The sequence below is a fragment of the Equus quagga genome, chromosome 20 (assembly GCF_021613505.1).
Source record: "Equus quagga isolate Etosha38 chromosome 20, UCLA_HA_Equagga_1.0, whole genome shotgun sequence".
NCBI classification, from domain to species: Eukaryota; Metazoa; Chordata; class Mammalia; order Perissodactyla; family Equidae; genus Equus; species Equus quagga.
This window is the reverse complement of record NC_060286.1, coordinates 24119350-24133330: the sequence shown is the minus strand read 5'-3', so window position 1 is coordinate 24133330 and position 13981 is coordinate 24119350. Positions and strand designations below refer to the sequence as shown.

The following is a 13981-nucleotide window of genomic DNA, read 5'->3' as shown; positions in this document are numbered from 1 at the left end:
TATGGAGATATTCTTTCTTTCTTCTTGATTATATGACTAAGTAGAAAAGTGGAGAGAGTATTACTGAAAGATATATATTTTGAAGTTGATTTAGATTTGACTTTTGCAGTTCTGGTTTAATTCTTGTTTTGGTGGCCTAGCATATTCTAAAAATTTGCCATCCTCTTTCTTTATTTTTGGTTCCTGCATAAACATTTCTTTTCAAAATTGTTTTTAGAGTTTTGGCAAAGGAAGCAAGTAGTTAAAAGCAACAAAATTGTGGGTCCTAATATTAATGCTAACTTTATCAGCTATAATCTTTGTATTTGAATTTTCTGTTTTCCTTGGTTTTTAGCTATGAGTTATTCCTTAGTGACTTTAGTATATTTTACATGAAATCTCACTAGAGGACTCTTACTGATTAAAAAGATCATTTTGATTGTTTGACTAGATACTTATGAATATTCCCACCTAATTGCAAGCTATCAACTATGAAGGTAAAAAACTGCCTTATTTAGAAATTCTTTCTTTATTTTGGTTTGTTTAGCAATACTAGTTGATGTACTTAAATAAATGAGCCTATTATGTAATCTGTAAGATACTCTCGTGAGTGGCTGATAGAATGGTGTTTGTACGGTGATTAATAGCCCTGTCAGCTAATTATTATTTGAAATTGGTAAAGTAATTCCTATACTGTGTTCCAAGCTGTTCCTTCAAGATAAACGTAATGAAAGATTCTGGGTGTTTCTCTAACAAACGCTGATTCTCCTAATTGATTATTGGTTGATTAAATTTCCATAAGTTGATATTTTGTTTTGTAGGATTAATATGTTCTGCATACATATTCAAATCTTAACAAGCGTCTAACTATGTTATTTTTAATTTTGTATAGCAATGGAATGAAGGCTTCATAGGAAGAAACTGAAGCCGTAGGTGATATTGTAATAGTCTGCTCAGGCTGCCATAACAAAACACCACAGACTAGGTGGCTTGAACAACAGATGTTTATTTTCTCACATTTCTGAAGCCTAGAAGTCTGAGATCAGAGTGCCAGGGTTGGTTTCTGGTGAGACTTCTTCCTGGCTTGTAGATGACTGCCTTCCATGTGGGGAGTGGGAGTTGGGGGAGTAAAGTAGGGGGTAAGGGTATGGTTGGGAGAGTTGGGGGTTGGGAGTCAGAAGGAGAGTTTCACTTTCTCTTCTTCTAAGGACACCAACCCAACAGGATCAGGGCCCCACACTCATGACATCTTCTAACATTAAGTACCTCCCTAAAGGCCCTGTCTCCAAATACAGGCACACTGAGGGTTAGGGCTTCAGGACATGGATCTGAGAGGGACACCATTCAGTCTGCAACACGTATCAAACCTGATTAATGCTTTGTTTCAGAGACTTTTTTTGGTTATTGTTTTGTTTTTACCACAACCAGTAGGGTTATTGTTAATGACAAAACAGATTTGTTATTTCTCTGTTATCACCTCCTAACAGTGGTAGTGAACGCAGCCCAAGGATTGGGAGGGAGTAAATGGAATAGCATTGAGAAAAGGGAAACGGGAAGTTATTTTCCAAGTTAAATTACTGGGCAAGAACAGATTACACTGGGTGATTGAAACTGATGAGCCACAGGGACTCGTTTTGTTTGGAACATAAGGGTTTTAAAAAATTGAATTGGTAGCGAATATTTAAAAAAATCAAGCCTTTGGATGATTACAGCATGGAATTTGTTTTCCTTTTGAGATGTCAGAAGATCTGATAACTCTAGGGTTTCATTCTCATGTGGTAGAAAACTGTTGGAGCTGAGAAGAATCATGGACATGACCACATTAGAAGGGGTGTCCTTCCAGAGCTGCTTCTTTGTGGTTGTGTTTGTATAATTCTACATGATAGTGTTCAGGTCCTAAATGTGTTACTTTTGAAAGTTCATTAAGCTTTCTTAATATAGTTAGCTTAACCGTAGTTTGGCATTATCCACACTATTCTCTATTGATTCCCAACATGGTAGAAAGTATTAGTTGCATTTTATCATTATGCTTGCATGTTAGTTTTCTCAAAGTAGATTTAGGAGAAATAGATATATCTCTTATGTCCATGTGCAGTACAAAATGGTAAAACAATAAAATAGTAGCCTGATTGAGTGGCATATTTCAAGAAAAACAAAAGAAAACATATTTTTTATCCACTTTTGTTGATGTTTCCTACCTGGCACCTTTAGCATTTACATTTGCCATCTCTGATGTAAACCAACCAAATTAAGTTCTGTAACATCATCTAACAGTGACTTGATACTAGAACAGTTGGTATTTCTGTTGAATAATCTGTCTCCTTTTACTCTTTTCTCCCAAGGCCTTTTGAGGTCAACTGTAAACCCCATACCTTTTATCAATCCATATTTGATTGCTATTTTTTTAAGTGCATTCCTTCAGGTTTATCTCTTTTAAATTTCATCTTGTGTGTATGTATTTCTTTTGTATATCAAAGTTATTTCATTTTATTCTCTGTCAACAGGTGACAATTATCTCCACCATACTAGTAAATCAATTTAATATTCTAATATCTAAACATTTTTGATGATATTAAATAACACTTAGACTATTCCTGGGGGAGCTAATCTTTAACATTTCTGTTGACAGTGATTAAATAATTTTGAAAATGTATTCTAGTCTCCAAGTACTTGAGTTTTGAAAGGTGGATATGAGGGTTATAGATTTACTTTTTGCCTAACTTCCTCAAATTGTGAAACACAGGAGTTGATATCTGGATCCTTGGTGAAGTAATTTATGAGTACAAAGTTGGTTGAACAGAATCAGAGCCTGTAGCTTTCCAAAATGCTGCCTGAGAGCTGTTGTTTAGAATGGTGCCTAAATGACAGAGTTGTCAAGGCTGGCGTATGTACATCCTTCCAACTCTTCTTTGAGGTGATATTTTTATAATCCGAATTGATAGTGTTTGGGTCCTAAAAGTGTTACTTTTGAATGTTCATTAAGCTTTTTAAATACCGTAATACAAAAAAAACACTTTGGATTTTTTGTTTTCAAGATATCATTTTCTTTTCCTGTGTTCTTACTTGAACGCAAGGTGCTATCTCTTTACAAGAACTTAATAGCATCCAACTTTTCATTTAGTTGCATGAGTCAAGTCCTCACTATGTGCAGAACACTGTACTAGTTGTAGTGTGTGTGTGTTTGTGCATGAACATGAATACACATTATTCCCAAGAAGCTTTTAATTGAAGAATATTAAAAAATTCTTGAAAAAAATCTTGAGGATTTAGTGTATTAAGTTATTTAATATGCAAGGATAAAGATGTGTATGTGTTTGAGGTGCCAAATAAATAGCAAAAAGATTTGGTTGAAAATGTCTTTTCCAGAAACTATATATCTAACCTTTCCCTTTTCCCTTATCATACTAATTATAATATGGTACTCACTAGGGCTTTTCAGTTTATTTATTTTTCTTGAAGAACTGGCAGAGTTTGATGAGGGGAACAAAATGCATGGTCTATAGATTCAGTTGGTAGTTTTGATATAGATGTGGCAGCGCTAGCATAGGCTTTCTCTTATTTTGCATAGTTAATAGCAATTAATAAATTAATCGCTTAGTAGTGTTTTAGATCATTTTCCAACTGACCTATACCTAAAATTACTGATTAAATTGTCTAAAATAATTTTTATTGCATAATGCGTTGAATACATTTTCATTTTAAAGATTCTAAGAATATAGAAGTACGGAGAATAAGTTTTGAATATCTACCCTCATCTCCCATTTTACGCCTCTCTCCTCGGTAGGCGTAATCACCGTAAACAGCGTGATGTTCATATATTCAGTCCTATTTTGATTTGATGGGCTGAACTGTAGTTATTTTTTGACGAAGATATGTATTTTTTTAATTGCTAAATATGTCTGTTCCTTCCTCTTGACAGTCTCTGACATTGAGCATATCCATCTTGTATTTTCTTCCTTTGGGGTTCTATCACCCCAAACTCTTGGATTTTCCTCCTCCCTTTCCAAGTACTTCTTCCCAGCTTTATTTTAGATTTCTCTTGTGTTTATCTCTTCTAATCCCACTTCTGTCTTTTCTGTAGACACTTTCCATGTGCTATTTTATCTATTCCTATGCTTTTAACTTCCTCCAAACTGTTGATTCTTCAGTCTGTATCTCTCATCCATATTTCTTGAGCTTTAGATCTATATATCCAACTAGTCATCTGTGTACTTCTGTGTTTCTTAGTCCTAACAACTTCAACATATTCCAATCTGATGTTAACTTCTTAACCCCTAATTCTTTGCTGCTTCTAGATTTCCTGTTTCATAGTTTCTTAAGCTAGAAACTTGGCCATCAATACTGAATTATTATTCTCCCTTATCCCTAACCCCTAACATTTAAGTCTCAATCTCTTACCATTTTCACTTGTTTAGAATATTGTAACAGTCGCTTGACTTCTAGCCTTCAATATGTGCTCCACTCTATGTATAGAGTATGCTTACTAAAGAACAGTCCAATTCACTTCCTTGTCTCCCATGTGTGGTTAGATGGGCGTGGTGGTATATCACTCACCCGTACCCTGACCGTGTATTCTTCCTCAGTGCTTTGTTGTTAGTGCCGTCGAGTTGATTCTCACAACTGGTGACCCTGTGTACAGCAGAGCGGAACCCTGCCCAGTCTTTTGGGCCATCTTCTCACCTTCTGGCACCATATCAGCTCTGCTACTGTTCATAGCATTTCCATGGCCAATTTCTCGTAAGTGGGTGGCCAGGTCCTTCTTCCTAGTCTGTCTTTAGTCTGAAAGCTGCACTGAAACCTGTCCAGCATGGGTGAACCTGCTGGTATTTGAAATACCAGTGGCATAGCTTTCAGCATCACAGCAACATGCAGCCACCACAGTATGACAACCAACAGATGGAGGCCATGGTTCCCTGACCAGGAAATGAACCCAGGCCTCAGCAGTGAGAGGGCGAAATCTTAATCACTAGACCACCCAGGCTGGCCTCAATGCTTTAGTAGAAAGTGCTCCATTTATCTAGTAAAGAGTTGATCATGTTTCCTGGTTTCCTGTCCAATGGAACATTTTTATCTGTTTTGGTATTTGAATGAGTATTTCAAAGTGGATATTGGAAAGTAAAGCAGCCTTAATTAAATTTCTGCAATCATAGTTGGAAGTCCATAGGCAAATTTAAGTTGGGGATTTCCGTATTTATCCAGTGACATTCAGACACGACAAAGGCCTATGAATTGTGAGGCAGGTACTAAAGCCAGGTACCGTCTCTTCAGGGAAGTTTAATTTTAGCTTTGCTTTCACACACTCTTACTTCCTCCTTTCCTTTTTTTTTTTTTTTGAGGAAGATTAGCCCCGAGCTAACATCTGCTGCCAGTCCTCCTCTTTTTGCTGAGGAAGTCTGGCCTTGAGCTAACATCCGTGACCATCGTCCTCCACGTTTTTTTTTTTTATATGTGGGATGCCTACCACAGCATAGCTTGCTAAGCGGTGCCATGTCCGTGCCCGGGATCTGAACCGGCGAACCCCGGGCAGCCGAAGCGGAAGATGCGAACTTTAACCACTGCGCCACCAGGCCGGCCCTCCTTTTGTTTGTTTGTTTGTTAAATGAAAGCTGAGTTGGAATACTATACTATACAATTTACCTATTTCAAGTGTACCAATCAGTAGTTTTTAGTACATTCACAGAGATGTGCAGCCACCACCACAATGATTTTTGAAACATTTTCTTTACCCCCAAAAGAAAATCTGGACCCTTTAGAGATTACCTTCTAATCTGTCCATCCCACCCCCCGCCACAGCCCTAGTCAACAAGTAATCTGCTATAGATTTGCCTACTCTGGACATTTCATACAAATGCAATCATACAATATGTGGTCCTTTATTTTATGATGGACTTCTTTCATTTAGCAGAGTCACCTATGTTGTACCATGTGTCATTACTTCACTTCTGGCTAAATAACAGTCCATTGTGTGGATAACACTACATTTTACTTATCCACTTATCAGTTGATGTTCATTTGGGTTCATTTGGGTTGCCATAGTTTTGGTAACTATGTTTAACCTTTTGAAGACGGGCCCGATTGTATTCTAAAGTGGCTGCACTATTGTACATTCCTGCCATTAGTACATGAGAATTCCAATTTCTCCATGTATATACCAATGGTTGTTCTCATCTGTCTTTTTGATACAGCTATCCTACTGGGTGCAAGTGGAATCTCATCATGATTTTGATTTACATTTACCTGATGGCTGATGATGTTGAGCATCTTTTCATGTGGCTTTTGGTCATTTGTATATCTTCTTTGGAGAAATGTCTATTTAGATTTTTTGCTCAGTTCTCAATTGGTCTTTTTATTACTGAGTTCTTTATGTATCCTAGATACAAGTCCTTTCTCAGATACACGATCTACAAATATTTCCTTCTGTTCAGAGGATTGTTTTTTCACTTTGTTGATTGTAACCTTTGAAGGACTGTGTTCTTAATTGTGATGACGTCCCATTTGTCAGCCTTTTTCTTTGGTTGTCTGTGCTTTTGATGTCATATCTAAGAAATCATTGCCAAACCAAAGTCACAAAGACTTATGCCTATGTTTTCTTCTAGGAGTCTTACATTTTTAGCTCATACGTTTAGGTCTTTGATCCATTTCAAGTCAATTTATGTATATGGTATAAGGTATGGGTCCAACTTCATTCTTTTGCATGTGGTATTCAGTTGTCCCAGCACTGTTGGTTGGAAAGACTGTTCTTTCCTCATCAAATTATTTTGATATCCTTGTTGAAAATCGATGTACTATATATATATATATATATATATATACACACACACGTATATGTATATATGGGTTTATTTCTGGACTTTCAATTCTATTCCATTGATCTGTATGTGTGTGCATATGCCAGTACTACACTGTCTTGATTACTGTAGCATTGTGTTAAGCTCTGAAATGGGTAGGTGTGAGTCTTCCAACTTTGCTTTTCTTTCTCAACACCTCTGTTTGGCTATGCTGGGACATTTCAAATGTCCATATGAAATTTAGGATCAGCTTCTCAATTTCTCCCAAAGAAGCCAGTTTGATAGGAATTGTGTTGAATCTGTAGATTAGTTTGGGGAGTATTTCTAGCTTAACAATATTAAGTCTTCTGATCTCTGTACATGGGATATCTTGCCATTTATTTGGACATTATTTAATTTTTTGGACAGTGTTTTGTAGTCTTTTGAGTATAAGTTTTAGACTTCTTTTAAAAAGTATATTATTAAGTAGTTTGTTCTTTTGATGCTGTTGTAAATATGATTGCCTTTTTAACTTTATTTTTGGATTGATCATTCAAGTGTATAGAAATACAGTTGACTTATGTATATTTATCTTATATACTGTAACCTTGCTGAACTTTTTTTTCATATTTTATTTTTTTAATTTTAATTTTATTTCTGTATTGCAGTGACATTGGATTATAACATTATATGACTTTCAGATGTGCATTGTAATATATTTCGAATTCTGTGTAGATTGCATCCTGGCTGAACTCTTTTCTTAGTTCTAATAGGTTTTTAGTGGAATCGTTAGGATTTTCTTATACATGGGCATGTTATCTGCAAATGGATGCAAATATGTTCTTTCTTTTCAATGTGGATATATTTTATTTCATTTTCCTGCATGATTGCCCTGCCATGACTTCCTAATATGATGTTAGATAGAAGTGGTGAGAGTGGACATCCTTTTCCTGTTTCTGATCTTAGGGAGACAGCATTCAGTCTTTCACCATTAAGTATGATAATAGTTGTAGTTTTTTCATAGATATCTTTTATCAAGTTGAGAAATTTCCCTTCTATTCCAAGTATGTTGATTGCTTTTATCATGAATAGATGTTGGATTTCATCATATGCTTTCCCTGCACCTTTTGATATGATCAATTGGCTTTTGTCTATAATTCTTATTCATATGATATATTATGCTAATTTATTATTTATTATAACCAACCTTGCATTCCTGGGATAGTCATGCTGTAAAAACCTTTTTATATGTTGCTGGATTTCATTTGCTAGTATTTTGTTGAGGATTTAAAAAAATCTTTATAAATAAGTTATATTCATAATCACAGCCTTGTACTCAATCTGGGTAAATGACAGTTAGGACCCCAGTATTGTCTGCTTGCTGTGTCTGAGGTACAGAGGCTACCCTATCAGTGGTGGGTGGAGGAGGGAATTCTCAATGTCTCCTCTACACTTGCAGGAATTTAGCTAACGCAAATCAGACCTGTGAAGAAAAGAATGCTAGTGGTCTGCTCTGCCATTGAGATACATGCTATCATGATCTGTTTCTACTCATAACAATTCTGACTCCAAATGTGTGACTTTTTCACACCAAATAATTCTCCAATTCTCTGCAGACACCAACTAAGTGTCCCACAGTTTAATTCGACTGACGCTAACTATCCAGAGTTAATACAGATCCCACAGGTTAAGGTCTCAGTCCTATAAGGCTGCCCCCCATGCTCCCCTTCAGATGCGGATCACAAGTAGTGAGTGTCCAGGTTATGTTCACTTCTATCTAATCTGGCTCAAATTGGGGGTTCCTGTGGCCCCCTCCTCAGGTTTAATAATTTGCTATACCAGCTCACAGATCTCAGGGAAATACTTTATTTACCGCTACCAGTTTGTTATAAAGGATACAAATGAACAGAAGAGGTATATACAGCAAAGTTCTGAAGGGTCCGGAGCACAAGAGCTTCCTTCCCCATGGAATTTGGGGTGTGTCACCTTCCTGACAGTGGATCTGTTCGGTAACCTGGAAGCTCATCAAATCCCATTGTTCAAGAGTTTTTATAGAGCTTAATCTCCAGTCTCCCCTTCCCCTCGTCCTAAAGGTCAATGAGTGGGGCTGAAAATTCCAACTCTCTAATTACCTGCCCCATCCTGAGGCTAACTGAGGGCTCCACCCTAAGTCACTTCATTAGCACAAAGGCCACATATCTTTCTTATTTTGCCACAATACTGTATAGAATCATGTGCCTCATAACAACGTTTTGGCCGAGGATGGACTGCGTGTATACGACGATAGTCCAATAAGATTAGTGCCATGTGGCTTAGGTGTGTTATCTAGGTTTGTGTAAGTATACTGTATGATGTTCACACAAATGACAAAATCACCTAGTGACGCATTTCTCAGAATGTATCCTCCTGTTGTTAAATGGCGTATGACTATACTTTGTGAACTGGGGGAAGAGAGAGCTCTGTCTTCTTGGCAGTACCCTTCTGGAATGAAGAGTGGGGCTTTTGGCACACAGGGTTGGGAGGGTGAGAGTCAATGATGGCTCAGGTGCTACAGACTTTTGCTGTTGTTTATGAGATTTAACAGTTTCTTGAGTGAATGTTTCTTCATTTGCTGAATGGCCTTAGGACAATTTCTAGAGACTTTAATTTTTGTTTTTAGTAATTTTCAGCAGTTATGGGTATTTCATTGAGCAGGAGTTCCACAGAACTCCTCATGCCATCATTCTGGAAGTGGAACTTCTATGAAGTCCCCCCTTGGTTTTTGATAAGAGTTTATATTAACAAATGTGATCCACGTTTTGCTTTGCAAGCATAGTTTCCCTTCACCTGACAATTCACGTGTTATACATTGGTCATCTTACAATATTATTGGATAATTTTTTTATAATTTGACTAATGATAATGTTTATTCTATGTCACAGAGGTACCGTCTGCTCGACAGACCTTCTGACCAAAAGAACCGTGCCTCTTTTTCAGTTCTAGGTGTGTTTGAAAGCTGATGTATATGGGGATCCCCCAGTCTAGGGGCCAAATCCCAGTCCCACTTCATCATAGGGTAAATTGTTCTGTTAAAGCTACTTTTAATAGACTGTGACATGTCCTGAGAACCTCCTAGACTTCCGGAGGCCTAGAACTTTCTTGCTTACACACAAGTGCTATTCAGGGAAATTGTGCCCTAGCTTAGACTAATTTTGCTTTCTAGTCCACTGCTTCCCTTATTTTGCTTTTTATTGAGGTAAAGACTGTTTAGGTTTTTTAAAATCAACTGGAGTTTGGAAGGTAGCCTTACTTGGAAGGTCCTGAGACTTGACTGAAATCCTGTTATATTGAAGGTGGAAGAAAAATTTCTTTTCTCATCCCTGCTTTAAGTATCTAAATATTAAAAATGGCAAGGTTAGAGTTCGTGAGAAAAGAGAGTTCCTTCCATTAAATTTCCTACTCTTAAGTGTGGGCAAATGCTGACTTGATCTCTCTCGTACTATAGAGAATCTCTCTCTCTATCTGACTAGCTGGATCCCTGGGTATATGCATTTTTAGGAATCAAAACTAGGAATTTTATCTATTTTTAGTCTCTGAAATAAAACTCCCTTTTATAATAATTCTCTAGTTCTTATTCTAGGGTGCATTTGATTTTTTTTCAAATGCTTGTACTAGATTGCCTTATATATCAAATTAAGGGGCTAATGGTGTTACGATTGGAAGTTGAGTAGGCCAAGCTTTTCCATAGTATTGCCTTTCCAAAGATAATAGAGTATAGCAAATATTTTATAAAAATCTAAGAAAATCATGGCTTAAATTCTAAGATATATATATATATATATATAAAATATATATATAATTCCAACTTTTAACTGATATTGATGCGGGGTCGGTGAGCCGAGGAGTCGAAAGAAAGATTTCTTAGACTCTTAAGATCTGGCAATAGTGCTCTTTTATTTAGAGAATAGAATAGCATGGGGACAGGACCCATGGGCAATTAGAGCTTCTGCTGCCGCCGCTTCTGCTGCCCCCACTAGCATGGGGACAGGGCCCATGGGCAGGCAGAGCCGCTTCTGCTGCCCCCGCTGGCATGGGGACAGGACCCATGGGCAGGCAGAGCTGGTGCGTGGGGACAGGACCCACGGGCAGTCAGAGCTCCTGCTGCTGCCCCGAGTTGAGGATTAGGGCTAATTTTATAAGGCATGGGTATGTGAGTCATTTCTTTACAAGACAAAGGAAAGAACATGAAAAAAAGTTAAAATGGTATCAGTGCAGGTGGGGTCTGGTCATTGGGTGATCCCATGACTTTTAGACAAGAATCAAATCGGATTAAGTAAAGGTTAGAAAGGTTAGAAGCCACCACCCTAAATCAGTTACATGAGATTGCCAGACAGCAACCAACTTAAGTTCTTGCCTTCCCCATTAAGAGTTTCTAGGGATAAGGTCATCTCTCTTCTTCTTCCTGGTACAGAGAGGGAGGCACCTTTTACAGACAGAGATTTACCTTACAAATGTAAGTGTGTCCCAACAAGGGCAAGTTCCATTCCCCAGAGCCTCCTTCTCTGTCCCAGTTTATCGAAAGCAATCAGCCCCAAACAATCCCGATGCCAGAGACATATCCTGGGGTGGCCAATTTCAGGTCCCTACAAGGTCATCCCCCCTTCCTTCACAACGCAAATGTCTCTCAAAAGGGCAAGCAAAATTCCAGTCCTTGGAGCCTGCTTCTCATCTGCAGTTTTAAAAGTAACCAGCCTAAAGATCCTCATCATAAACCGTTTTAAAATTAAGCAGCCTAAAAATCCTCATCAATATAAACCATTATGCAAATTAAAACATTGTTGGTATTTTTAAATTTTGCTTAAATTTCTCAGTTATTGTTTATATTTGTTTAAATTATCATGACTTTTTTTCCTTATGTTTTGAAATGTGACTGTTTTCTAGATTTATTTTTAATTAGATATCAATGTCATTTTTTTTAGACTAAACTTCAGTGGCTTTGTGAGGAACTGAAAGAGCGAGAAAACAGAGAGAAAAGTCTGCGGCACCAGCTGATGCTGTGCAGACAACAACTCAGGAATATGACCGAAAACAAGGAATCTGAGCTCCAGTGTCTCTTTGAACAGATAGAAAGACAGGAGCAGCTTCTGGAAGAAATACATCGGGAGAAGAGAGGTGTGTTAGCTGCTCTTACTCTTAGTTTTCTTTGTTTATGTTCATGGAATCCTAGGATTGGGGAAAAAAGTTATTTCTCTTGCCCCAGTTCAGACTATTTCCAAATCTGTCTCCTTTCCTCGTCTCTTTTTATCTTTCTTCATTTCTGGGGCCAGAAGAGAAAACTGTTCTGCCCTGAGAGTTTTTCTTTCAGCTGCTATATCCCTCCTATATACTTTTGTATCTGTTGGCAGTTTGCAAATTTTAATTTGCAAGATATGTTTGTTCTTCTCTGGTAAAATGACAAAATTTATATTTCACTTAGTAAAATATCCATTAATTCATTCAACAAATATTTATTTTGCACCTATTTTTTCTTAGGCACTGTTACAAGTGCTGAGGATACATCAGTGGATAAAGCAGAAACAAATCTTGCTCTTGTTTAGCTTACATTATATTGAGTGGAGTGGCAGACTCTAAATGTTATAAGTAGGTAAATTACATAGTATATTAGGAGGTTATAAGCACAATGGTGAAAACCATAGAGTAAGGACAGGGCGAGCAGGGGGCAGGGGTTAATGTGTGGGCAATACTTAACTTTAAAAGTTAGACAAGAGACTTGGAAAACTATTCTGTTCCTTGATTCTACTAAGGATGCATCATGATGGGAAGAAGAAAAACAGCATTATGTATGCGATTTCATGTAGTGTTGGCCTTAGGTCTTTTCTTTATTGGTGGACTTTATTAATTTAAGAACCAGAAAGAGACTTAATACAGTGTCCCGGTAACATTAACATATGGTAATAATCCCTTTTAAAATAAATTTTTGGTTTTCATTTTAGTAATCAGGAATATTCGCTCCACATGTACCACTTAAAAATTACTTATTACTATATGTAGTGATTTTCAATTTTTTTGTATCAGGATCACTTTACAGTCTTAAAAGCTCTTTGAGTTCTCAAAAATTTTATTATTGTGTGTTGTGTGTAACAATACTTACCGTATTAAAAATTTAAACTAATAATTTAAAAATATTTATTCCTTAAAAATGATAATTATAAACCCATTACGTGTTAATATAAAAATTAATGAAATTTAGCTCTTTTCCAAGACAAAATTGTTTTGCACTTTTGGAAATCTCTTTAATTGCTGTCTTAAAAGAAAACAGCTGCATTTTCATTTTTGCTTCTGCATTTAATCTTTTATTATGTTACATGTCATGTAATCTCTGGAAAAACTACACTTTACATTTATGAGAAACTGAGTGAGAAAAAGGCAAATAATGTCTTAGTTTTATAATTAAGGGGTCTTGGATGGTTCCAAAACCACCATTTGAGCCTTGCTGATCTACTGCAATTGAAAGATGTAAACTGTGCCAGTAGTAAAAGTCATAGGATGCCCTTGTATTTTTTTAAATGACAATCTAATAGTGTCTAATTATGTAATTTATAGCTGAAATGCCATATGGTCTCTATACGTGTTGTGGACCATTCACTGACACTAGATTACAACCCAGTTTTCCTTTTAGTAAACATTATCAATATTGTAACCCTGTATATCATTTCTTTGTATGAAGATTCATGCAATAGTGTGTCATAAATGTGTAAAACTGTCAGTGGGGAGAAGTCCAAAAGAACCACATATTTGTGCACTTAGATAATTATATTCACATGCCCAACTTTTTTATAAAAGCTTCACAAGGTAAACCTGTAAAGTTTGTAGTCTCTCAAGGTGATTGCTTTTATTTCTACTTTTTGAATTTAATGAAAATTTATTGCTTATTTTGTATCTATAGAGAATTTGAATTATTTTATACATCTTAGAGTCAGCTTGCCAATCACCTTAGAATCAAGGTGTTTTGATAGGATTGTGTTGAATGTATAGGTTAATTTGTGGAGAATGGATGTCTTAATATTGAGTCTTCCAATCCATGAACATGGTATATCTATCCACTTATTTAGGTCATCTTTAACTTTTCTCATGAAAGTTTTGTAATTTTGAGCAAGCAGGTCTTGAAGATCATTTTGAAATTTATTCCTAATTTTTTCTGATTTATGATGTTATATTAAGGGACATTTTGAAATTTGAATTTCCAACATTTTTTT

General features: G+C 36.5%; 1 protein-coding gene across 4 annotated transcripts in view; it reads left to right on the top strand.

The window, feature by feature from the left end:
* Nucleotides 1-13981, top strand: part of CEP128 (centrosomal protein 128) — a 376345-nt gene that overhangs the window by 159574 nt on the left and 202790 nt on the right. For all 4 annotated transcript variants that reach the window (XM_046647430.1, XM_046647432.1, XM_046647429.1 and 1 more), the window contains one exon: nucleotides 11705-11897. In XM_046647430.1, the coding sequence (XP_046503386.1) occupies nucleotides 11705-11897 (193 nt within the window). The remainder of the gene's footprint in view (nucleotides 1-11704; nucleotides 11898-13981) is intronic.